Genomic DNA, 22,780 nt, shown 5'->3' with positions numbered 1-22,780 from the left:
GGTGCCATGTCTGTGCCCAGGATTCAAACCGGCGAAACCCTGGGCCGCCCAGGCAGAGCATGCAAACTTAACCACTCGGCCACGGGGCTGGCCCCTCGTTTTATGTCTTGTTAGAAAGAAATGTCTAATTTTCAAATAACTAGAAAATGACATTTATTTTTCTTGTCAATAGGACTTGTGTAAGAGCTGTTGTTATATATGGGGGAACCCAGTTGGGGCATTCAATTCGACAAATAGTACAAGGCTGTAATATATTGTGTGCTACTCCTGGGAGACTGATGGATATCATAAGTAAAGAAAAGGTAGGCCCTAGAGGGATAACAGAGTTGTGGGATTGATTAATTTTTTTGTATGGAAATTGGAAAGAATGGTTCAGAGATAGATACATTTGTTAGAGCACCATTTATATATTAGGCCCTCATCAGATTCTTTTATGATTTTTCATATAATTCTTAAAATAATCCAAACAGGAAATAAATAGTATTTTCCATTTTATAATGGGAAACAAACTAAGTGAGATTATGTACTTTACTTAAAAATCCCTCAGTTAACTCTAGTAAGTAGTGGAGCTAGGGTTAGAATGTGGTTCTGATTCCAGAATCCATATCCTATACCCCACTACACTAGGAGAAAAATGCTGTAAGTGCTTTTAGCTAGTTTAGTGTATGTCTTAATGAAATATTTTTTCCCTGAAAGAAAGCCTTTGTGGTATCAGTAATTTCATATCCTGTTTTAGCATGGGAGTGATATTAGCCAGGGTTGTTAATTTTCTAAGTCTTTAAAAAGAGGTTTTAGGACTATGTACTTACTTTAGGTATTCGCATACCACATTATTATGTCTCTAAATCATTATTTAAACTCACTTTCGTGAACCTGATTTGCTTTTTTAGGCTCTTCTCTAAAGGGGTTCCTCAAAACATGTTCTTTCTGCATAAAGGCACTTTTCTTAGGATACTTGTTAATAGTATCCAGAGAAATCCACCTTGATTTCTCACTAACCATCTTCCATGGTGGTACTAAAGTCACTTGTTTCCTTTTTCAAATGTGTGCTTATATTTATAGAAATAAGTGTTCATGCATAGGTAAGAGAAGTTTCCTAGTTATTCCTGAGTGATTAGAGAATGGAGAATTTATTAAGGATTTAAAGAAGTTAGAAATAAATTTACCCGTTATAAGACTTTGAATATGTCATGCTGATAGGAAATTTTATTTCTTACATTAAAGAATCTGACTTTACCAGTTAACAGTCTAGATCGGCCTTGTTCAATACAGTAGTCACTAGCCACATGTGGCTATTTAAATTTAAAAAATGATAAATTAAAAATGCGTTTCTTCAGGCACAGTAGCCAAGTTTCAAGTGCATAATAGCTATATGTCACTAGTGGCTAAGGTATTAGACAGTGAAGAAATAGAATTTTTAAGTAATTGCAGATCTGTCGTGTAGTATTGATCTAGATGTCTTGGTTTCTTTTAGTCTTATAAAATGCTTTATAACAGAAAATTGAGAACTGAAATGAGCATCAGTAGTATTATCTAAGCATAACAATTTTCATCATTTTATACATTGATTTCTAATCTTCATGGTTAAGAATATATTAACAGTTGGAATTGTAGACAATATTTTAGTTTAATATATTAACTAGAATGCATTTTCTGCTCTAACCCTTGAAAAATACCGTTTAAGATTGGTCTCAGACAAGTCAAGTATTTAGTTTTGGATGAAGCTGATCGCATGCTGGATATGGGTTTTGGACCAGAAATGAAGAAATTAATTTCCTGCCCAGGAATGCCATCAAAGGAACAGCGTCAAACCCTTATGTTTAGTGCAACTTTTCCAGAAGAAATTCAAAAGTAAATTTTTTTTCTTCTTTAAAGTAATTGTTATGTACATGAATGCTTTTGTGGAAGGAGAAGCAATGTGAATATCCTATTTTTGAGAGCTTTTTTTTTTTTAACTTAAGATTTTAACACAGGTAGTTCGAAAAGTAGATGTATTCCTAAAAAGTTTACCATATTCTTCGTTTTCTTACCTTTATTCCTGCCTTTGCATTACTATCGCATTTTATTAAAATGTGTATGTGTATGGGTCTTACAGCGCAGCACTTAGCTGTAAGCACTTAGCTAGGCTTTAATAAGTGCTTGCTATATGAAGTTATTTTTATAATTGTGCCTTCCCTTCAAACCAAAATTATAGAGCTTGGAAGAATTGGGCCTTTGGTAGAAAATTCACATACTCATTGTTGACAAGTATTTGAGTATCATACTGTATACTAGGTCTTCTGGTGAATTCTGAGATTAGGGTGATATATCCCTCGTAGAATGATGACTCTTCTTCCTGCCTCCTGGTCCTTTGGCCACAGGGAGCCTGAAGCGCCCAGAATGGCAGCTTTAGCTTATAATTCAGTAAGACTCTTGTTGTTTTCTCTGGTGGAACTGTTCTCTCTTTGGGAACCAAGATCTCCAGACCTGCAGAACTTATACTTATGAGGGGACGGGAATCACAGATTTCCCATGTGGGTCATTGAGAGTGATGGTAAGTGGACCACTGTTGCTTGGATCCCTTGGTTCCCAGAACCATGCACCATATAAAGATCTTTGATTCAAGGAGTTACTGTGTTTTGTTGAATGATGTACCATCCTCATAAAGAATACTTTCAAGCTGGCCCTTCAGCTATTCTTTCAGTGGATGGTTTGAATTTCTGTCAGGCTGGCAGCTTCTGGGTATTGTGGTATGATATGACTTGTGGACCCTGTGGTTATGGGCTCACTCCAATATCTCCTTGGCTGTAAAGTGGGTCCCCAATCTGATAGGATGTTATGTGGGGTCAAACACTTCGCAAGCCCTCAGATAGTGGTGCTGGCTAGCAATTTGTTTTACTTATTAGGTGCTTTAAAAAGTCTGCTGTAAAGTTAAAAAGAGCTCTTTATTGGAGTGACATTAGCATCATGGTGGAGTGAGCTCTCCTGGTAATCTCTCCCCTCTACCATACAATGAAAAAGACATTCAGAGGACATCCACACAACGCAGAAGATTGAGAGACCCACGAAGCCACCTGTCAGAGGGTGGAGAGGCTGGACCCCCCACCCTATCTGGAGGAAGTGGAATGGGGTAAGAGGAAACTTCCCTCTCTCCCAAAAAGACTGTGATCTGGGAATGTGTGCAGCCTCTCAGAGGGAAGAAGAGAGGAGGGGATGTTCATTCGCGTGAACATCAAAGATTCCCGAGGGCGCTAACAGCCTAGAGGGACGCCCTCTACCAGAGTGAAAGCTATCGCAGGGGGTGACCTCATCAAACCAACGCCCCAGGAGAGCAGATAGCAAGAGCAGAGCGAGTAAGCCCGTGAAAGCAAACAGAAGAAAGTGCCACTCCCCCCGCCTGCCAAGCACCAGCTCCAGTGCCTGGGATCCTGGTGGAATGCAAAAGGCTCAGAGTACGTGGCTCTTGACCCCCACCCAGTGGTGATAGGTGGTAACTACAACCAAATAATATCACAGTGTGCAAAAACAGAGCCATGCCCTCTAGCAGTATCAAAAATTATATTAAATCTTCAGAAGGAAAATGACAAGTACCCAGAAATCAGTCCTGAGGACACAAATATGTAATCTAAATAACAGAGAATTCAAAATAGCTGTCATTAAAAAAACTGAGTGAGTCAAAAGAGAAACAATTCAAGTTCAGGAGCTACTTCACAAAAGAGATTGAAACTATAAAGAAGAATCAATTAGAAATATTGGAGATGAAAGACACAATGGATGAGATAAAACAAAATATGGATTCCCTGAATGCTCTAGCGGACATCATAGATAAGCGAATCAGCATAATTGAGGATAGACATGTTGAAATGCTCCAGATGGAGGAGGAGAGAGACCTAAGGCTGAAAATAAATGAAGAAAGTCTCCGAGAAATAGCCTACTCAATTAGGAAATGCAACATAAGAATTATAGATATTCCAGAAGGAGAGGAGAAAGAGAATGGAACTGAAAGCTTATTCAAAGAAATAATAGCAGAGAACTTCCCAAACCTGGAGAAGGAAATAGAAATCCATGTGGAAGAGGCTCTGAGATCTTCTAAATATGTCAATGTAAAAAGACCTACTGCAAGGCATATAGTAGTGAAACTGGCAAACATGAATGGCAAAGGAAAACTACTAAGGGCAGCAAGGCAGAAGAAAATAACCTACAAAGGAACCCCGGTCAGACTTTCAGGAGATTTCTCTGCAGAAATCTTACAGGCTGGGAGAGACTGGAATGACATATTCAAATCTTTGACAGACGCAAACTTTCAGCCACGGATACTCTATCCAGTGAAAATATCCTTCAGATATGTTGGAGAAATAAAAATTTTCCCATAAAAATTTTTAAAAATTTTAATTAAAATTTAAATAAAAGCTAAAAGAGTTCATAGCTGTGAGCCCCCCCCCCCCCGCCAAGAAAGGATCAAGAAGGCCCTCATACCTGAAAAAAAATGGAGAAAGGGGTTAAAAAGCATAGAATGAGATAAATAGGTAGACAAAATCAGAAAATTGTAGCTGTACATCAGAACAAGTTAGCAAGTACTCAAGTATAGCATTAAGGATAAAGGGAAGGAAAACAACAAAAACAGAGATAATCTTGTCATTTTAACCATAACCTCACAACACAAGGTGGAATAAGATGTGAGAAAAACAACATAAGAGGGGAAGAGGAAAGGGACTGAATGGGTTTAATCTAAGGAAATAAGAGGCCATCAGAAAATGGACTATCTTATCTATGAGACTCTGAATACAAACCTCATGGTAACCACTAAAGAAAAAAGCAGAACAGAATAATAAAGAAGGATAAAACAAAGAAACACAACATAAAAAACTACGTAACTCAATTAGGAGACCAAAATACACAGGACAAGAAACAAAGGAAATGCAGGAGAACTGGCAAACTAGTGATAATATGGCAGCATTAAGCCCTCATATATTGATAATCACCCTAAATGTAAATGGATTGAATTCTCCAATAAAAAGACACAGAGTGGTGAGATGGATTAAAGAACAAGACCCAACAATATGCAGCCTCCAGGAAACACAGCTCCAATGACAAACACAGGCTCAGAGTCAAGGGATGGAAGACAATACTCCAAACTAATTGCAAACGAAAGAAAGCAGGTGTTGCAATAGTTATATTGGACAAAGTAGACTTCAAGATAACACAGATTGAGACAAGAAGGGACAGTATGTAATGATCAAAGGGACATTCCACCAAGAGGATATGACACTGTGCACCCAACACAGGAGCACCAACGTACATAAAGCAACTATTAACAAACCTAAAAGGAGATACTAATAATAGCACAATAATAGTAGGGGACCTCAGCACTCCACTCACATCAATGGATAGATCATCTAGGCAGAAAATCAAGGAGGAAACAGTGGAATTAAACGAAAAGCTAGACCAGTTGGACTTCATAAGCATATATAGAACACTCCATCCAAAAACAGCAGAATACACATTCTGCTTAAGTGCACATGGAACATTCTCAGGGATAGATCAAATGCTGGGAAACAAGGCAAGCGTCAATATAAGAAGATTGAAATAATAACAAGCGTCTTTCCCAATCACAATACTATGAAGCCAGAAATTAATTACAAGAAAAAAGCTGCGAAAGGGACAAAGATGTGGAGACTAAACAACATCCTGTGGAACAACCAATGGATCATTGAAGAAATGAAAGGAGAAATAAAAAAATATCTGGAGACAAATGAAAATGAATACATACCATCCCAACTCATATGGGATGCAGCAAAAGTGGTACTGAGAGGGAAATGCATCACAATACAGGCTCACCTTGACAAACAGGAAAAATCCCAAATAAGCAGTCTCAAACTACACCTAACTGAATTAAAAAGAACAAAGCCCAAAGTCAGCAGAAGGAGAGAAGTAAAAAATCAGAGCAGAAATAAATACAGTTGAAACAAAAAAGGCAGTAGAAAGGATCAATGAAACAAGGAGCTGGTTCTTTGATAAGGTGAACAAAACAGAAAAACCCCTTGCCGGACTTAACAAAGAAAAAAAGAGGGAAAGCTCAGATAAATAAAATTAGAAGTGAAAGAGAAGAAATAACAACAGATACCACAGAAACACAAAGCATTATAAGACAATACTATGAAAAACTACATGCCAACAAAATGAGCAATCTAGAGGAAATGGATAAATTCTTAGACTCTTACAATCTCCCAAAGCTGAATCAAGAAGAAATAGGTAATTTGAATAGACCAGTCATAAGTAAAGAGATTGAAACAGTAATCAAAAGCATCCCAATAAATAAAAGCCCAGGACCAGATGGGTTCCCTGGAGAATTCTATCAAACTTTCAGAGAGGATTTAATAAGTGTCCTTCTCAAGCTATTCCAAAAAATTAGGGAAGATGGAACACTTCCTAACACATTCTGTGAGGCCAACATCACTCTGATCCCAAAGACTGACAAGGACAACACAAAAAAGGAAAACTGCAGGCCAGTAATACTGATGAACATAGATGCAGAAATCCTCAACAAAATATTGGCAACCGGAATACAGCAGTACGTCACAAAGATCATACATCATGATCAGGTTGGATCTATAGCAGGGACACAGGGATGGTTAAACGTCCACAAATCAATCAGTGTGATACACCACATTAACAAAATGAGGAATAAAAACCATGTGATCATCTCAGTAGACACAGAGAAAGCATTTGACAAGATCCAACAGCCATTTATGATAAAAACTTTTAACAAAATGGGGGTAGAAGGAAATTACCTTAACATGATAAAGGCCGTGTATCACAAACCCTCAGCGAACATCATGCTCAGTGGGGAAAAACTGAACGCCATCCCTTTGAGAACAGGAACAAGACAAGGGTGCCCACTCTCACCACTCTTATTTGACATTGTACTGGAGGTTTTGGCCAGAGCAATTGGGCAAGAGAAAGAAATAAAAGAGGTCCAAACAGGGAGTGCAGAAGTGAAACTCGTGCTGTTTGCAGATGGCATGATCCGTTGGAATCCATTGGAAAACTTAGAAATAATTAGCAGCTACAGTAAAGTTGCAGGGTACAGAATCAGCTTACAAAAATCAGTTGCATTTCTATACTCTAATAACAGACTTACAGAAAGAGAACTCGAGAATGCAATTCCCTTTATAGTCATAATAAAAAGAATAAAATATTTAGGAATAAATTTAACCAAGGAGGTGAAGGAATTATACAGTGAAAACTACAACACGTTATTGAAAGAAATAGATGGTGATATAAAGAGATGGAAAAAGATTCCATGTACATGGATTGGAAGAATAAACGTAGTTAAAGTGTCCATACTACCCAAAGCAATCTACAGATTCAATGCAATTCCTATCAGAATCCCAATGACATTCTTCATGGAAATAGAACAAAGAATCCTAAAATTCACTTGGGGCAACAAAAGACCCTAAATTGCTAAAGCAATGCTGAGAAGTAAGAACAAAGCTAGAGCCATCACAATCCCTGACTTCAAAATGTACTACAAAGGCATAGTAATCAAAACAGCATGGTACTGGTACAAAAATAGGCACACAGATCAATGGAACAAAACTGAAAGCCCAGAAATAAAACCATATATCTACAGACAGCTGATCTTTGACAAAGGTGCCAAGAACAATGGAGAAAAGATAGTCTCTTCAGTAAATGGTGTTGGGAAATCTGGGCAACCACTTGCAAAAGAATGAAAATAGACCATTATCTCACACCATCCACAAAAATAAGCTCAAAATGGATCAAAGACTTGAAGTCCTGAAACCGTAAAACTCCTGGCAGATAATATAGGTAGTACATGCTTTGACATCATACTTAAAAGGATCTTTTCGAATACCATGTCTTCTCAGACAAGGGAAACAAAGGAAAAACAAGTAGGACTTGATCAGACTAAAGAGCTTCTGCAAGGCAAAAGAAACTAGGATCAAAACAAAGAGACAACCCACAATTTGGGAGAAGATATTTGCAAATCACATATCTGACAAGGGATTAATCTCCGTAATATGTAAGGAACTCACACAACTCAACAACAAAAAAGCAAACAGCTCGATCAGAAAATGGGCAGAGGATATGAACAGACATTTCTCCAAAGAAGATATACAGATGGCCATTAAAAACATAAAAAGATGTTCAACATCACTAATCATCAGGGAAATGTAAATCAAAACTAAGCTAAGATACCACCTAACACCTGTTAAAATGGCTATAATCACTAAGACAAAAAATAACGAATGTTGGAGAGGGTGTGGAGAAAAGGGAACTCTCATACATTGTGGTGGGAATGCAAACTGGGGCAGCCACTATGGAAAACAGTATGGAGATTCCTCAAAAAACTAAAAATAGAAATACCGTATGACCCAGCTATCCCACTGCTGGGTATCTACCCAAACAATTTGAAATCAACAAACCAAAGTAACATATGTACCCCTATGTTCACTGCAGCACTGTTCACAATAGCTAGGACATGGAAACAATCCAAGTGCCCATTGACTGATGATTGGATAAAGAAGATATGGTATATATATTCAATGGAATGCTACTCAGCCATTAGAAGAGACGAAATCATCCCATTTGCAGTGACATGGATGGAGCTGGACGGTATTAGGCTAAGTGAAATAAGGCAGACTGGGAAAGACAGACACCATATGATTTCACTCACATGTGGAATACAAACAAATACATGGACAAAGTAAACAGTTCAGTGGTTACCAGGGGAAGGGGAGTGGGGTGTGGGCACAGAGAGTGAAGGGGAGCACTTACATGGTGTTGGAAAAGAAATAATGTACAACTGAAATTTCACAATGATGTAAACTATTATAAACTCAATTAAGGAAGAAACCACATTAGAAAAAAAAATAAAGAGCTCTTTATGGAGGAAAAAGTCTAAATCTTAAGAAGGCATTTGGCCACTTGGCAAGATCTTTTTCTTTGTTAGTGGTACATAAAATAAGTTTTTTATATTTAAAAGATGTCTTATATTTGCAATGGTGTATCTACATTCCCATCATCATGTTTGGTAATTTATATTAGGTAGGGAATTACCTACCTAATTAGCAGGTAATTTTCCTGCTGCCTATCTCTACTTTTTGATTTACCCTGAAATAGAAAAGTATTTGGATATTGACCAGCCAAAATGACTAAATGTGTACTATCATCAGTCAGTAATATTTGTTGAGGACTTTTTATGAGTCATATTTGATTAAATGCCTTGGGGGGATATATGGTAAACAAGATAAGAGTCCCTGACCTTGAGCTGTTTTATGTTCTTGAATTCCTCATGACTTGTTAATTCCTCCAGTGTTTGCTTTTTATTCTGTCTAAAGTCCAGTTTTCTTTTCTTTCTTTCTTTTTTTTTTGTGAGGAAGATTAGCCCTGAGCTAACATCTGCTGCCAATCCTCCTCTTTTTGCTGAGGAAGACCGGCCCTGAGCTAACATCTCTGCCCATCTTCCTCCACTTTATATGTGGGACGCCTGCCACAGCATGGCTTGCCAAGCGGTGCCATGTCCATACCCGGGATCCAAACTGGTGAACCCTGGGCCGCTGAAGCGGAACATGCGAACTTTACTGCTGTGCCACCAGGCCGGCCCCTAAAGTCTGCTTTTCTCATTCTGCCTGTTGCTGAACCATAGCAGCATCCATTTCCTTGGCTTGCTCTTCTACCTGTAACTCTCCCAAACTTATTACTTGTATCCTTGATCTCTCTCCTGAGTTCCAGACTTTCAGATTTAACTCTTTAGGAATGTTTTTCCTTTTAGATTGATTACCAGTAACTCACGTTCATCACATCCAAAATTGAACCTGTTCTTCAGCTCTCTCCTTTCTAATTTTCCGTATTGGCATCATGGTCTTTCTAAGCCAAAATCCTCTGAATCATGTTGATTCCTCCCTCATGCTCCTTTAACTTTCTACCCTTTAAAAATATTCAGCATAGCAGTTATCTCTAAAATATTTCAAATATGTTAGTTTCTTCTCTATTTCCCATCTTAATTTGAGTCCTTTTGGGTTTCCCTCTGCTCCTTGGCAGTAGCTTTCTAACCTGTCTCCCTGGCTCTAGTCTCCCTTTTGGGTGTGTAATGATTCCAAAATAAAGTCTGATCCTTATGGATATTTATTCAAAATAAACCCTCCCATGTCTTCCCATCTCCACAAACTAACCAACTTTCAAATTCTTTTACACATGGCATAGTCTGTCGTCTGTTAAGACTCTTCCTGTTGGGTGAGCAAGCCAAATTCTGTCCTTCCTCATTATTCTTGTCTCTTCTTTCCTTCAGTGTAGAAGCCCATTACCCAGTCATCACTGTTCCACATTCTTCCCTGCTGCTTTCTTAGATCAATCTTCAAACTTGAAGGCTTTTCCAAATAGACATCATTTTATCCATTTCTTGTCAATGTATCTCATGAAAGAAACTATTTAAAACACTTTGCATTCTTGGAATATAGTAAATGTTCAGTAGATGTTAACTATTCTAAAACTAGATTATTAAAGCATAAGATATTAAAATATTTAATATATAATTAAAATAAGTAAATATTAAAATATAATTAAATATTTTTAAATTATAGTAATTACTTTTTATATAACTACGTTTATCCTACTAGATGTGAGCACTTCAGAGGCAGAGACCATCATATTCATCTTTGTACTCCCAGTACCTTGTACCATGTATGCCTGACACAAGGCACTTCTTGTATGTTTTAGTGAATGAAAAGGATGATGGACAATATAGAACTGCAGATAATTTCAATGTTTGTGCCTGGATGAGAGGGTTGTTGACTCTAGAAGGAGGTATATCAAAAAGAAGCTTTTATTTTTCTTTTATGGTAAGAGAGCAGGTGAAGGGAAAGAAGAATCAGTGATTTATTAAGATTCTGGATATGCTGAGTTTGAACTATTTTCGTGATATTCTAGAAGGCAGCTAGAAAATAAGAGGCTCCTACATAGGAGCGAGGAGGACTGAAGATAGATTTGGACCTCCCTTTTTATCCCAGAAAACTAGCTCTCTCAATGGCAATTCCCCTTCTCCCCTCCCCCGTGTTTCTGGGTGATCTGAAGCGGGGCTTCTTAATTGTATGCTGTCAGTGAGTTGTGTGTGTCAGTGAGTTGTGTGTGTGTCGAGATGCTGATGCCCTCCACTTTTGGGGTGAGCATATGCAGCCTTGTGTGGCCTACCCCCTAGACCCTTCACCTTGTGTCTCATTTTTTTTGCCAAATTGTGCTTTACAAATATCATCATTCTCTTTGTGTGTCATGACGTGAAAAGCACTGCTTATAAACGTTCATTTGAAGTATAGTAATTTAACAAGTAATATTTTTAGAAAACAACTCCTAGCAATAACATATATAAAAGCAGTGAGTGAAAAAGAGAATTTTTGGCATAGGCTTGCATTTCAATTTTTAATAAAAATTGCTGCTTATTGTAGTCTGATACTTAGTTTAGCATACTTGTTTATTATTATTATATACACATCTTATATAGTTTTGCATGGTCAGCGCATACACTTGAAATTACTGTATCCATAATTTGACACACACTTTTTCACTAGCAGTTGTTTTGTATTTTGCAAAATCTTAACATTTTTTTACTGATCTTTGAAAATAGTACTTGGATGATATAAGTATTCACCTTATTACAGCTGTTATAATCTGTCTAATTAATATTGAAGTAACACTTGTAGGAATTCAGTGAATATTTATTAATGGAAGAGGATAAGTTAAGGAATAATCTTTTGTTTTTCAAGGTTGGCTGGGGAGTTTTTAAAGTCGAAATACTTGTTTGTTGCTGTTGGACAAGTGGGTGGAGCATGTAGAGATGTTCAGCAGACCATTCTCCAAGTTGGCCAGTACTCAAAAAGAGAAAAACTTGTCGAAATTCTACGAAACATAGGTATCTTACATTAATTTAATTCTTTTTTTATCATAATTTTGACTTTTAAAAAATGACTAGTTAAAAAAATTACTCTAAGAATTGTTTGGCATGAGTTTTAGTAAGTTTTTATTTCCTTTCTCTAAACTTCTTTTTAAAAATGGTTTTATGATTCAATTTTCTGTGTAAATTATATAGCATTATAGTCCTTTCTCCTCCATAAATGTTAAAAATAGGAAGGATTTGAGACTTGGTTTAATAATGTTTGACTGAAAGCTATTCAGCAGGAATATATATTTTTCTGTTTTAGAAAATAAAAATGTAATATATCTTGACATCAAGCTCTATTTATTCCACCAAAAGTGAGTTCTCTTATATTTATACTTCCCAGTGTTTGCTTCCTAAGACTTCCCTTATTTATAGATTGAAAGAATTTTAGAGAGGGAAGGGACTTTAAAAATCTAGTTCTCGTCCTTCACAATACTAGTGAGGAATCTCTCCCTCACCCCTCCCAAAACAATTTTTATAGAAAGTCATATTTCTTTGTGTGATTGAAATAGCCTTAGTTTTTGCCTGGAAATAAAAATTTCTAATATGACCATTTTAATATCTTTTAGTTATCTCATAGGCTAAGTGTACTTACATATGGTCCATTCCCCCTGTCCTCCATTTTACCAATTCTGTTTCAGTTTGAATGTCAGTGTTGGGATAGGGGAATGAGAAGACAAGAAACCATCTAATTTCCAAGTGCAAAAAAAAAGGAAAGGAAGTTGATTTAGAAAACGCTTTTTAAAGGCTCTTAGTCTTCAGTTTTCTACTGAGTTTTATTTAAAAAAAGTTTTAAAACCAAATACTCATCTTGAGTTTGAGAAATGTTATTGGTTTGCTTCATCATATGTTTCATAACATGTACTATAGCATGTAAAATAAAAATAATAACTGTTATGAGCCACATACTGTTCTGATTGTCTTACATGTGTTAGCTCATTTAATTTTCAGAACAACTTTCTGAGTCAGGTTTTGTTATCCCCATTTTAAGAATGAGGACACTGAAACCACAGAGAGGTCAAGTAACTTGCCCATATTAATTGAAGCTTCAGATGCAGAAGAGAGAAGCAATATATGGTTTTGCTCAAATTAGAGCACATTTCTATTCTAAACACCTTAAGATTTTTTATATATGAATTTGTGGAATAGAGTTTATTTTGAGAATAATCCTAATGAAGGCAGTTTCTCAAAAGTACTAGTTTGCCTTTGAGAAACCTTTCAGATCAGTGTATGAGCACTATTGGTATACTTCTGTATTATTTGAACTGTTAAATTTCTTGTGAAAGTTTACAGGTCATTGCTCTCTTATTGCTATTTTTTTTTCTTTTTTACTTTGTGTGGAATATCCATCCAGAAGGAGTTTATCCTTCTGTAGCTTATAGCACAGCCTTTGGGCAAGCATTGAAAGAAAACAACTGTGTGTAGCTGTCAGAGACTTAATGATTGTGGTTAATTTATTACTGATAATTGTTAAATATGGAAGATCTGATGTGGGATCATCATAATAATGCTAGTAACAAGGAAATTTGCTTGTTTCTGTGGCATGTAAAATAAAGGTAATAAAACCATTCCAAAGAAATTATAGATGGAGCCAGCCCCATACCCTAGTGGTTACGTTTGGCATGCTCTGCTTTGGCAGCCTGGGTTCAGTTCTCAGCCATGGACCGATAGCAACTCAGTGGCATCCATGCTGTGGTGGCAACCCACATACAAAAATTATAGACAAAATTTCTCTCATGATGATGATTAAGCCTATTTTCAAAGAAGTATGTGAATGTTACTTGATGTGAATATCCTGTGTATGAAAATGTGTAGATACAATTTTTCATACCAAAAATATCAAGTAAATAGATTCAGTAAGTGTAGAATAGGATCTAGTCATCTGTATTTTACAAAATGCTGTAAGTCTGATGTACATCCTAGTTGAGAACCACTGGCCTCGAAGATGCTAGATTCAAGTTAAGAGAGAAGTAAGGTTGTAGCCAAATATTTTAAATAATAAGTGAAATTATGATTGGCAACACTATACTTCTGTATCAGGCAGTGTACCTTCAGGCCTCTGAAAATATAGAAAAACTCTATAGAGTTAAGATTTCTTAAGTTTTGGTTGGTGTTTCTCCTGAAGGTAAAAACCTATTATGAACAGCAAAAGAATTTACACATCTCCAGGGACTTTCCACAAATGATACATTTTTGAAATGTATTAACAAGATTTTACCTATGCATTTTAACGTGGGGCAAGCTTTGTGTCTCCTATGATTGGACAACTCTTGCCATGCAACTCTTAAAAATAGTAACACATCAAACAAGCCTAGTTATTTTTAGCCTCTCTTTTATTTTATAACAACCCTTTTTACTTTTCCTGGGGTTCTCTGGAAAATCTCAAAGGTAGGTTAGGTGGATTTCTTTTTCTAAATTTCTGGTCTGATCTTAAAAAGGCAAAAACGAAGAGTTGAGTATTTGATAAATGTAGGACCATTGGTGTCTGAGAAACAATACTTGGTTACCAATTTAATTGAAGTGACAATAAAATATTTAAAAATCAGTGTAGAAGGTAATGTGATTGTAAAGAATAAAGATCTTTGGCTTTTGGGTTTTTTCCTTCTTTAAATAATCAAAGACGTAATAATGTCCACAGAATCTCTACTAGATAGACTCATTACAAGGAAGAGAAAGAATAACCTTTACTATTATAAGTAAAGGCATTAAACAGTAAATCAAGAAGTAGTTCTGTCCAAAGTGAATTTTGTAAAATTTTAACACATTTCATAGTTTCCATTAAAACTCACATGTTATAAATCAGTGCAAATAAAATTCAGTTTTCCAAGTTTTGTCCTCTTCATTGTACTCTTTAATATTCTAGAGCACGTGGACACTTGCACTTGCTGTTCTCTCTGCCCAGAATGTAGAGGCTCATGGGGGACTCTCTTCTGTTTTTTTTGAGCACATCAAGAACACCCATGCTTCAGAACCTTTATATTTGTTCTTCCCTCTGCCTGGTAATGCTCTTTCCCCAGATAGCTGAATAATTCACTATCTTATTTTATTCATGTCTCTACTGAGATGTCATCTAATTGGAGAGGGTACATTTAAAGTAACCTTCTTGGGACTGTTTATCCTGCTGAGTTTTTCCTTTTTAGGACTTAATATATAATATTTGTTTACTGTTTGCCTCCCAACAATGAGAACAGGGCCTTTGTTTTATTGCTGTATTTCCAACACCTAGAGTAGTTACTGGCATCTACTAGGCACTAAATATTTGTTGAATAAATGAAGCCAGCTGATAGAGAGATGGGGGAAAGGAATTATGAACAATAGTGCATTCTTCCTTCCATTAAGGCTATAAATTAGAATCTTTCCTGTCTAACATAGTATAGGAAAATTCCTTGTGTGGAAAAATCTCTGGCTTATGCTTGAATTTCTACTAGTTAAATACTTTAAGCTAACAGATATTCTTTAATGTGTTAAGACCTTGAAATAATGTTATTTAATTTTCTGTATGTGTCAGATACTTTGGGGATTAAAGGATTTGAATTAAGAGATAAAGTTGGCACCTGGAATATTGTAGAGTTTGTCAGCTCTGGTTTGGGTGCTGTTATTATAAATACCTTGGGCAGTCAAGGCAGAATGAAGGATTATCTTGGGAGATAAAAAGCAAAGGTATTTATTTATATAGAGGGAAATGAAGGGCCTGAGACAAATTTGAAATCACTAAGAATTGGCAGATAGATATAATTTATCTTTCCCTAAGGCTCTACTTTCTGGTGTTGGTCTGGGAGGGCAAAGGGCAAGCTAATTGTTTTAGTCCCTAAAGTAGGAAAACTGTCCTTGTCTCTTTATCTTTGACATTCATCTATTTAGGAAATATTTCTTTTCCTATTCCCTACCAGACCTGGGTCTGGGTGCTGGGAATACAGTAGTGGATGAGGCAATTTCCTACTCACCCTGCCCTTTTTTCCTTTTCCTAATCTTGTAGTTTGAATGTTAATCATTGTTTCATTGTCTTGTAGGTGATGAAAGAACTATGGTCTTTGTTGAAACTAAGAAGAAAGCAGATTTTATTGCCACTTTTCTTTGTCAAGAAAAAATATCAACAACAAGTATTCATGGGTGAGTAGATTAATGTGATTTCTTAGTAGGGAGGTGACTTCTATTTGTCATGTGTTAAGAAACATTAGTATATATAACTAATATAAAATTCTGAGATTAGGATTCATCATTCTCAAGATCTAAACTGTTATTCTTCATCTTCATTTTAAGTGTTTATAAGAACTGGGTGGTGGGGATGGACAACTTAAAGGTCTGTCTTAGACTCCTCATCATGAGGAGTGGTAAATTCTCAAGAGATCTATCTCACTTAAGGCTCTTTAGTCTTTGGATCTAAGTGTTTCCTCTGCTGAATCTAATCTTTCTGATGCCTGCCATTTTTTTAATTGGAGTACTTAAAAATGTCATATTAACAGAACTTTATTGGCACTTTACTAGTGGATCTAAAATATTAATCAATGAATATGTAGAATTCTGAGATTATACTTTTAAAAAATCTGTATATTTTGAGAAAGCATTCTAATCAAACAGTTGTATATATTTGTCAAGACTAGAAAGAGATTAATAGAGATTATTAATAAGTGTGATTGGATATTTGTCATTCTTGAGTTTGTATTTTGGCTCTACATGTTAGCTATTACCTTATCTGCAATTGGGGATCATTGTTCTAACCTCAAAGTATTATTGTGAGAATTAAGTAAAATTATGGCTTGAAAGGAATTAGTATAATACCTAGTATGTAAGTAGACATTAATGTTAAATGCTGCTGTTTTTACTGTTTTTAAAAAGAAATTTATATGTTGGACTGTAATGGTTCTCTATAATAATTTTCTTAAGCTGTCCTTATACATGCTTTCTTTTCTTTCAAGTGATCGGGAGCAGAGAGAGAGAGAGCAAGCTCTTGGAGATTTTCGCTGTGGAAAATGCCCAGTTCTTGTTGCTACATCAGTAGCTGCCAGAGGGCTAGATATTGAAAATGTTCAACATGTTATCAATTTTGATCTTCCTTCTGCCATTGATGAATATGTTCATCGAATTGGGCGTACTGGTCGTTGTGGAAATACTGGCAGAGCTGTTTCCTTTTTTGATCCTGAATCAGATAGCCATTTAGCACAGCCTCTAGTGAAAGTACTGTCGGATGTAAGTTGTCAAGTTTTAAAACTGAGTGGGTAGTGTTCTTACCTTATCATTGAAAATAGACATTTTATAGATAGTATATTCAGGAAAGGTAGACTGTTCCAATCTTTGAGACTTTATTTATGAGTGTTGTATATGAAGTTATTATTTTTTTTTAAAGGCTCAACAGGATGTTCCTGCATGGTTGGAAGAAATTGCCTTTAGTACATATGTTCCTGGCTTCAGTGGTAGTACAAGAGGAAGTGTGTTTGCATCAGTTGATACTAGAAAGGTTAGTTGAGGGGAAAAATTCAGTTGGCTTCTAGTTACTCTTATAAATGTTGTGCTTAATGTTGTGAATTAACTATATAACATTCGATAATTTATCTAAATCATTGTTTTCATACCTACAATATCTTTAATATTTCTCAAATTTTATGTACATGTATAGTTTTGGTCTTAAAGTTGACAAATTTGAGATTTATGCTCCAACATCCTCCTTTTCCAAATGTGTTGGCATTTAAATTCCAATTTGGGATCTTCTGAACTCTCTGTAGGAATTCTTGATTTTTGGAATTCTGACCACATTATTCAGTAAGATAAAATACAAGAGATATGAGTTGCATGTGTCAGTTTATGGGCAACACTGCCTTTATACAGAAACAGTGAGCCTACTAATCATTAAATATTTATGTTTATTCATTGAAAGCTTTTTCTGCTTTCCAAAACCATTGGCTTAAAGTTTTTTTCTTGAAATATTTTATTCAATGTAGACTTCCCAGATTGCTATGGGCCTTTTTTCCAATGGATTGGATTTAGTAAGAATAGTTCTTCATAGATTTGGGGAGGACATGGTAGAAAGCTTGAATCCCTGCTCTCAGTCTGGGCAATGTAACTTTAAAGCTGTCATAAAATTAACTGTTTCTTTCTCTTTTTTTTTTTTTTTTTGAAGAATTACCAGGGCAAGAGCACTTTGAATGCAGCAGGGTTTTCTTCTTCACAAGCTCCCAATCCAGTAGATGATGAGTCATGGGATTAAAGCTAAAACAACCTTCAAGTTTGTGGTACAGTTTTGATGCAGAGAAGAAAATAGTTTTGATTTTTGAGTTTTTAACAGAAGTGTGAAACCTGACACTCTGGTATCTTCGGTCATTCTGTTCTTACTCCCACCCTTAAAAAAAAGTCCTTACTGACTAGTTATGTGAAATGCTAAAAGTTACAACGTTGCAGTTACTGATACAAATAGTGTTAACTGGAAAGATTAAAGCATTGTAAATGTCTTGCTTATTTCTAGCGTATTCTTCAGGGATTTAGACATTTTTCATGTCTAAATGCTATGTCTTAGTATAGTCTTTATTGATCCTATAACAGGCAGTAGGATATATAATACACTTTTGGTTAAAAATTATTGGGTCTCATTTTTACATAAAAGGAGTCTTTAAAACAGTAGTGTCACTGAAATGTGATAACATGATTCTCACGAAGCAAACAGTGGAAGACATAAGCCTTTCAAGGTGATTCTGATTTTAGATCATCAGATACATAATGAAAATGGTTAAATGTTTGCAATGTGAGTTCTGTACTCAATGTCATAACAAATATTTGTTTTTATAATATACAGACTTTCCTTGAAAATAAAGGATGAAACACTTTTCCCCCTAAGTTTTCCAACAGCGCTTTTAATTTTTCTTTGTTTATGTATCGTAGTTCTCAACTCCTATATTTTGAAATTTTGAGTGTTATGAAACCAATGAAGTGAACAAAAAGTCTTACATAAATTAAATAAGTATAATATACATTACTACACAGATGTAATAAGGAAAATCATTCTTTGAACTCAAACTATATCAACATAAAACAATGCTGTTGACTCTTGCCATAGTTAATTTTTTGATGTTTTAAGATTAATGAGGGAAAGAACCCTGTCTTTTTCATTTACTATTATATATCTTAAACTTACTATGTCTAGAATGTAAGAAGTTCTTAATCATTAAATGAATGAACTAAAAGATTAAGACATTAAGACAAGTGAGGTGTAATATTAGGAAGACAAAAATGATCAGTTTTGAGTGTATATTATTGTTCACTTAAAAAAAAATCCAGGGGCCGGCCCTGTGGCATAGTCATTAAGTTTGGCACATTTTACTTCGGTGGCCTGGGTTCACAGGTTCAGATTCTGGGTGTGAACCTATACCACTCCTCAGCCATGCTGTGGCAGCAACCCACATATAAAGTGGGGGAAGCCTGGTGTAGATGTTAGTTCAGGGCTAATCTTCCTCAAGCAAAAAAAAGAGGAAGATTGACAGTAGACGTTAGCTTAGGGGTCATCTTCCTCAGCAAAAAAAAAACATAAATCCAAAGCAACATGACCCTGACATGTATCTTGTTATAGGAATTTGGTTAATAAATGAGGCATCACATATGAAAAGAGGAGTATTCAACAGATATTGTTAGGATAACTAGTTAGATGCCTACTCCATGCCATATTCAAAATCACTTCTATGTGAGTTCTAAAAAATTAAAACTACAAAAAATATAGTTAAATATTAAACCTTTGAATTGGAGAATGAGAGTTGACTTTAAGCTCAAAGGACAGAAATCATGACATAAACAGTAGACAAGGAAAAATATTACTGTGACTACAGTGGATTTCAATGTGTAGACCTTTATATGTGGATATGTAGGAATACCAGTAGACAAATGCACAAAGAATAGACAACTCAAAAAGGGAAGTTCAACTGATAAAAATATGGGAAATATTTAATTTATATTCTATAACCTTGCTTCTGGGAAAGGCTAAATGAATGAAGGTGTTCACATTGTTATTTGTAGTGTCTGTCTTAATTTTCTCTTCCAGTTTGTTTTGTTTACAAAGGGCATTTATAGGCCATTTCTATCTTTTTTTCCTTTTTTCCATTTCCTCTAAGAGCTTCTTGGTCATAGCCTGATTGTTTAAAAATTTTTTTTGCATTTACTTGATTTGTCAGATTACCATAACAGCGTTACTGAATCAAATGTAAAAGGAAAAGAAAATCATACATGATCCTACCATCATTACACACCAACTGTAAATGTCTCAGTGTTCAATTATTTTCTTCATTTCTGGGTGTAGATTTGAATGATTTCTTTAAAAATGTCAAGGTATCAGATATCTATATGATTAGAAAATAAAATGCATCAGAAGGGTTTATAAGAAGCAGCAATATTCTGCTTTTCTCTTTCTAAATTGCTATTCTACCTCCCACAACTGCCTTTAACCATTTCTGGTGGTTGCCATTGTATATTTTATTTTTGTCTCACCAAGTTTAAACTCCCATTGACTTTCTGTGTGACAGGGAAGGATTTAACTCACCTCATTCTCACTTCCTTGGTAACTTTATTATTTTTTTCTAGTTTTATTGAGATATAATTGACATACATCACTGCATAAGTTTAAGGTGTACAGCATAATGGTTTGACTTACATATGTTGTGAAATAATTACCACAGTAAGTTTAGTTAGTATCCATCATCTCATATAGACACAATAAAAAGAGAAAGTGAAAAAAGGAAAAAAATTGGTAACTAATATAGTTAGAAGAACTACAGGAACAAGAAGAACCTTGTGAGATGATGATAAATGCACCTTTTTCCTTCCCTCTATTTCTGTTTTTACATTGTACCATCTGTAAACTGTATATTTACATTTCCAAAGTTAATATTTGCGTTCTATTCTATAACCATCAAGTCTCCCTTGTTATTTCTGCAGATTGATTCTAAAATTGGAAATCAATAGGCAGGGTTTACATTTTATAGGTACTGTTCTCTGAATGAGCCAATTAACACAGTCTTACTACCTTTTCTTTACTATTTTTCCAGTTTTATGACCGCTGTATTTCTGGAGAGAATTATTATTATAAATGCCAGGGTCAGATGAAAATTGATCAAAACCATTCCACGTACCACTTTGCTTTAAATTTGGACTATTTTTGAGCAATTTGTTTACTCTGCAGTTTGATCGTCCTTTTTTCTTGCTGGGAGAAAAGACATGGCTTTTTCATTATATTATTACTGTTCTAGGTTCCAAAGTTAGTGTTTTCTGGAAGCTTGCTCCCAAAAGATATTGGTGTTCTTACATTTTGTAATGAGTAGGCCTGTGAATTTTTGATAGTACTTGATGTGATGCACTTTGCAAATCATCCTTTTCTGGCCCTGGGATTGTTTTGTATTACTTTTTTGACAATTTTTTCTAAGTTTTCTCTTTATGGAACTTCTATTAGTCAGATGCTAGAACTGCAGAAGTAATTTATTATCTCTTTCATGTTTTTTCATCTTTTTGCTTGTTATGTTCTGGTAGAATATTTACTGTCTTTCAACCCTTTTATTATTTTTTTTTTAGCAGTTATGTTTTATTCCCAAGAGCTATCTAATTTTCGTTTTTTCCAAATGTTGCTTAATAGTTTTCTGCTTCACTGAAACTTTTTTAATCCCTGGAATTTAACCCAAGAAATCTTTTTTGTTTTTTACACTAAACATTTGTTTTTCTGCTGCTTGGCATCAGAAATCTTAAGCTTTTATCAGTTTATAAGTTGTGTGTATATTGAATTCTAGCTTTAGTCAAGTTCAGCAGTCTATCCCATTTTTGTACCTTTCAGAGTCTAGCCCTTTCGTCTCTCTTTTCATCAAGACCTAGCTCTCAAGAGAAGGCATAGACTGAGATGTGAGTAATAAAGCTTAGCTTTTGTTCCCTTTACATTTTAACGAGTCTAAGGCTCTGGCCAAAGCTAAGGTAGGAAGCTCAAAATGTGGAATATCAAGGTCAGCTATACGTGTGGGGCAATGGTGGTAGTGAATGAAGTGAATGATGCTGATTTCATACAGGTAGACGACCTAGGTACTCCATCTGTCCCAAGGGTCTTGGCGTAGAGTAATAACTGTTTTTCTGATTTAATTGTTCAGCGCGGATAACATTTTTATAGAGGGCAGCAGCATTGATCAGAAGTTGACCCCTCCCACCTTCCCCATAGCTTTACACTTGTGCTGTTTGCATAGTTCTCTCTTAATTGGTCCCCTAATGTGAGAGAAGACAGCTTTTCATTTGTTTGGTTTGTGTGCTCTTCATAGCTTTTTGAGTGTGTTGAAAATGGCTCTGAAAATTTCAGCCACTCGCCACCGCGCATGATGCCATGGTCGGCAGAAGCTGCTATGGTCACTGTGGGCTTTAGATTACCCCACCGCGCCCCGCGCACCTCGTTTGTAAATTAGTCGGGAATGGACTCGCATTACATCCCGAGGCCCTGGCGGTGAGGAAGGGCACTCTGCCCTTTACAATCCGGCCAGGAGAGAGCCAAGCTTCGGGAGTCGGCGGCTGTGTGCGGCAGTGGTACTGTGAAGCTGCCAGTGCTGGAAAGCAACTTCCACCTGCGTCCGGCTCCTCGTGCAGGCGGCTCCCAGGGGCGGCCGTGACCGGGTGGTCCTTCCGCTCTTCGTGATCTGGCAGCGCTCGCTCCGCATCTGGGAATGACAGCTAGTGAGGGCGTGGGGCGTCGGGAGCCTTCCCCCGGGGCGGAGCTTGAGTTTGGCCCGATGGGACCCAGGGAACTGGGCTGAGCCCCCGCGAAGGGGTTCCTGTCGCCAGGAGCTTGGGCCGGCCGCATCCAGGTGAGTGACCAGGCTTTCCTCGGGTTCTCCGTTTAGAATTACACTT

At 36.2% G+C, this 22,780-nt stretch overlaps 2 protein-coding genes across 15 annotated transcripts in view; both read left to right on the top strand.

Annotated features, from left to right (window-relative positions):
* Positions 1 to 18,382, top strand: part of DDX4 (DEAD-box helicase 4) — a 75,490-nt gene extending 57,108 nt beyond the window's left edge. For all 13 annotated transcript variants that reach the window (XM_023625654.2, XM_005604260.4, XM_005604264.4 and 10 more), the window contains 7 exons: positions 173 to 302; positions 1,685 to 1,851; positions 11,760 to 11,905; positions 15,943 to 16,042; positions 16,849 to 17,119; positions 17,277 to 17,387; positions 18,048 to 18,382. In XM_023625654.2, the coding sequence (XP_023481422.1) occupies positions 173 to 302; positions 1,685 to 1,851; positions 11,760 to 11,905; positions 15,943 to 16,042; positions 16,849 to 17,119; positions 17,277 to 17,387; positions 18,048 to 18,134 (1,012 nt within the window). In that variant the 3' untranslated portion in view covers positions 18,135 to 18,382. The remainder of the gene's footprint in view (positions 1 to 172; positions 303 to 1,684; positions 1,852 to 11,759; positions 11,906 to 15,942; positions 16,043 to 16,848; positions 17,120 to 17,276; positions 17,388 to 18,047) is intronic.
* Positions 18,383 to 22,603: 4,221 nt separating this feature from the next.
* IL31RA (interleukin 31 receptor A) overlaps positions 22,604 to 22,780 on the top strand; it is an 81,303-nt gene continuing 81,126 nt past the window's right edge. For both annotated transcript variants that reach the window (XM_070246250.1, XM_070246247.1), the window contains exon 1: positions 22,604 to 22,734. The gene's annotated coding sequence lies outside the window, so the exon portion shown is untranslated. The remainder of the gene's footprint in view (positions 22,735 to 22,780) is intronic.

The sequence above is a fragment of the Equus caballus genome, chromosome 21, assembly GCF_041296265.1.
Source record: "Equus caballus isolate H_3958 breed thoroughbred chromosome 21, TB-T2T, whole genome shotgun sequence".
Classification (NCBI taxonomy): Eukaryota; Metazoa; Chordata; class Mammalia; order Perissodactyla; family Equidae; genus Equus; species Equus caballus.
Note: the sequence above shows the minus strand (reverse complement) of the source record. Positions and strands in the feature narration are given on the sequence as shown.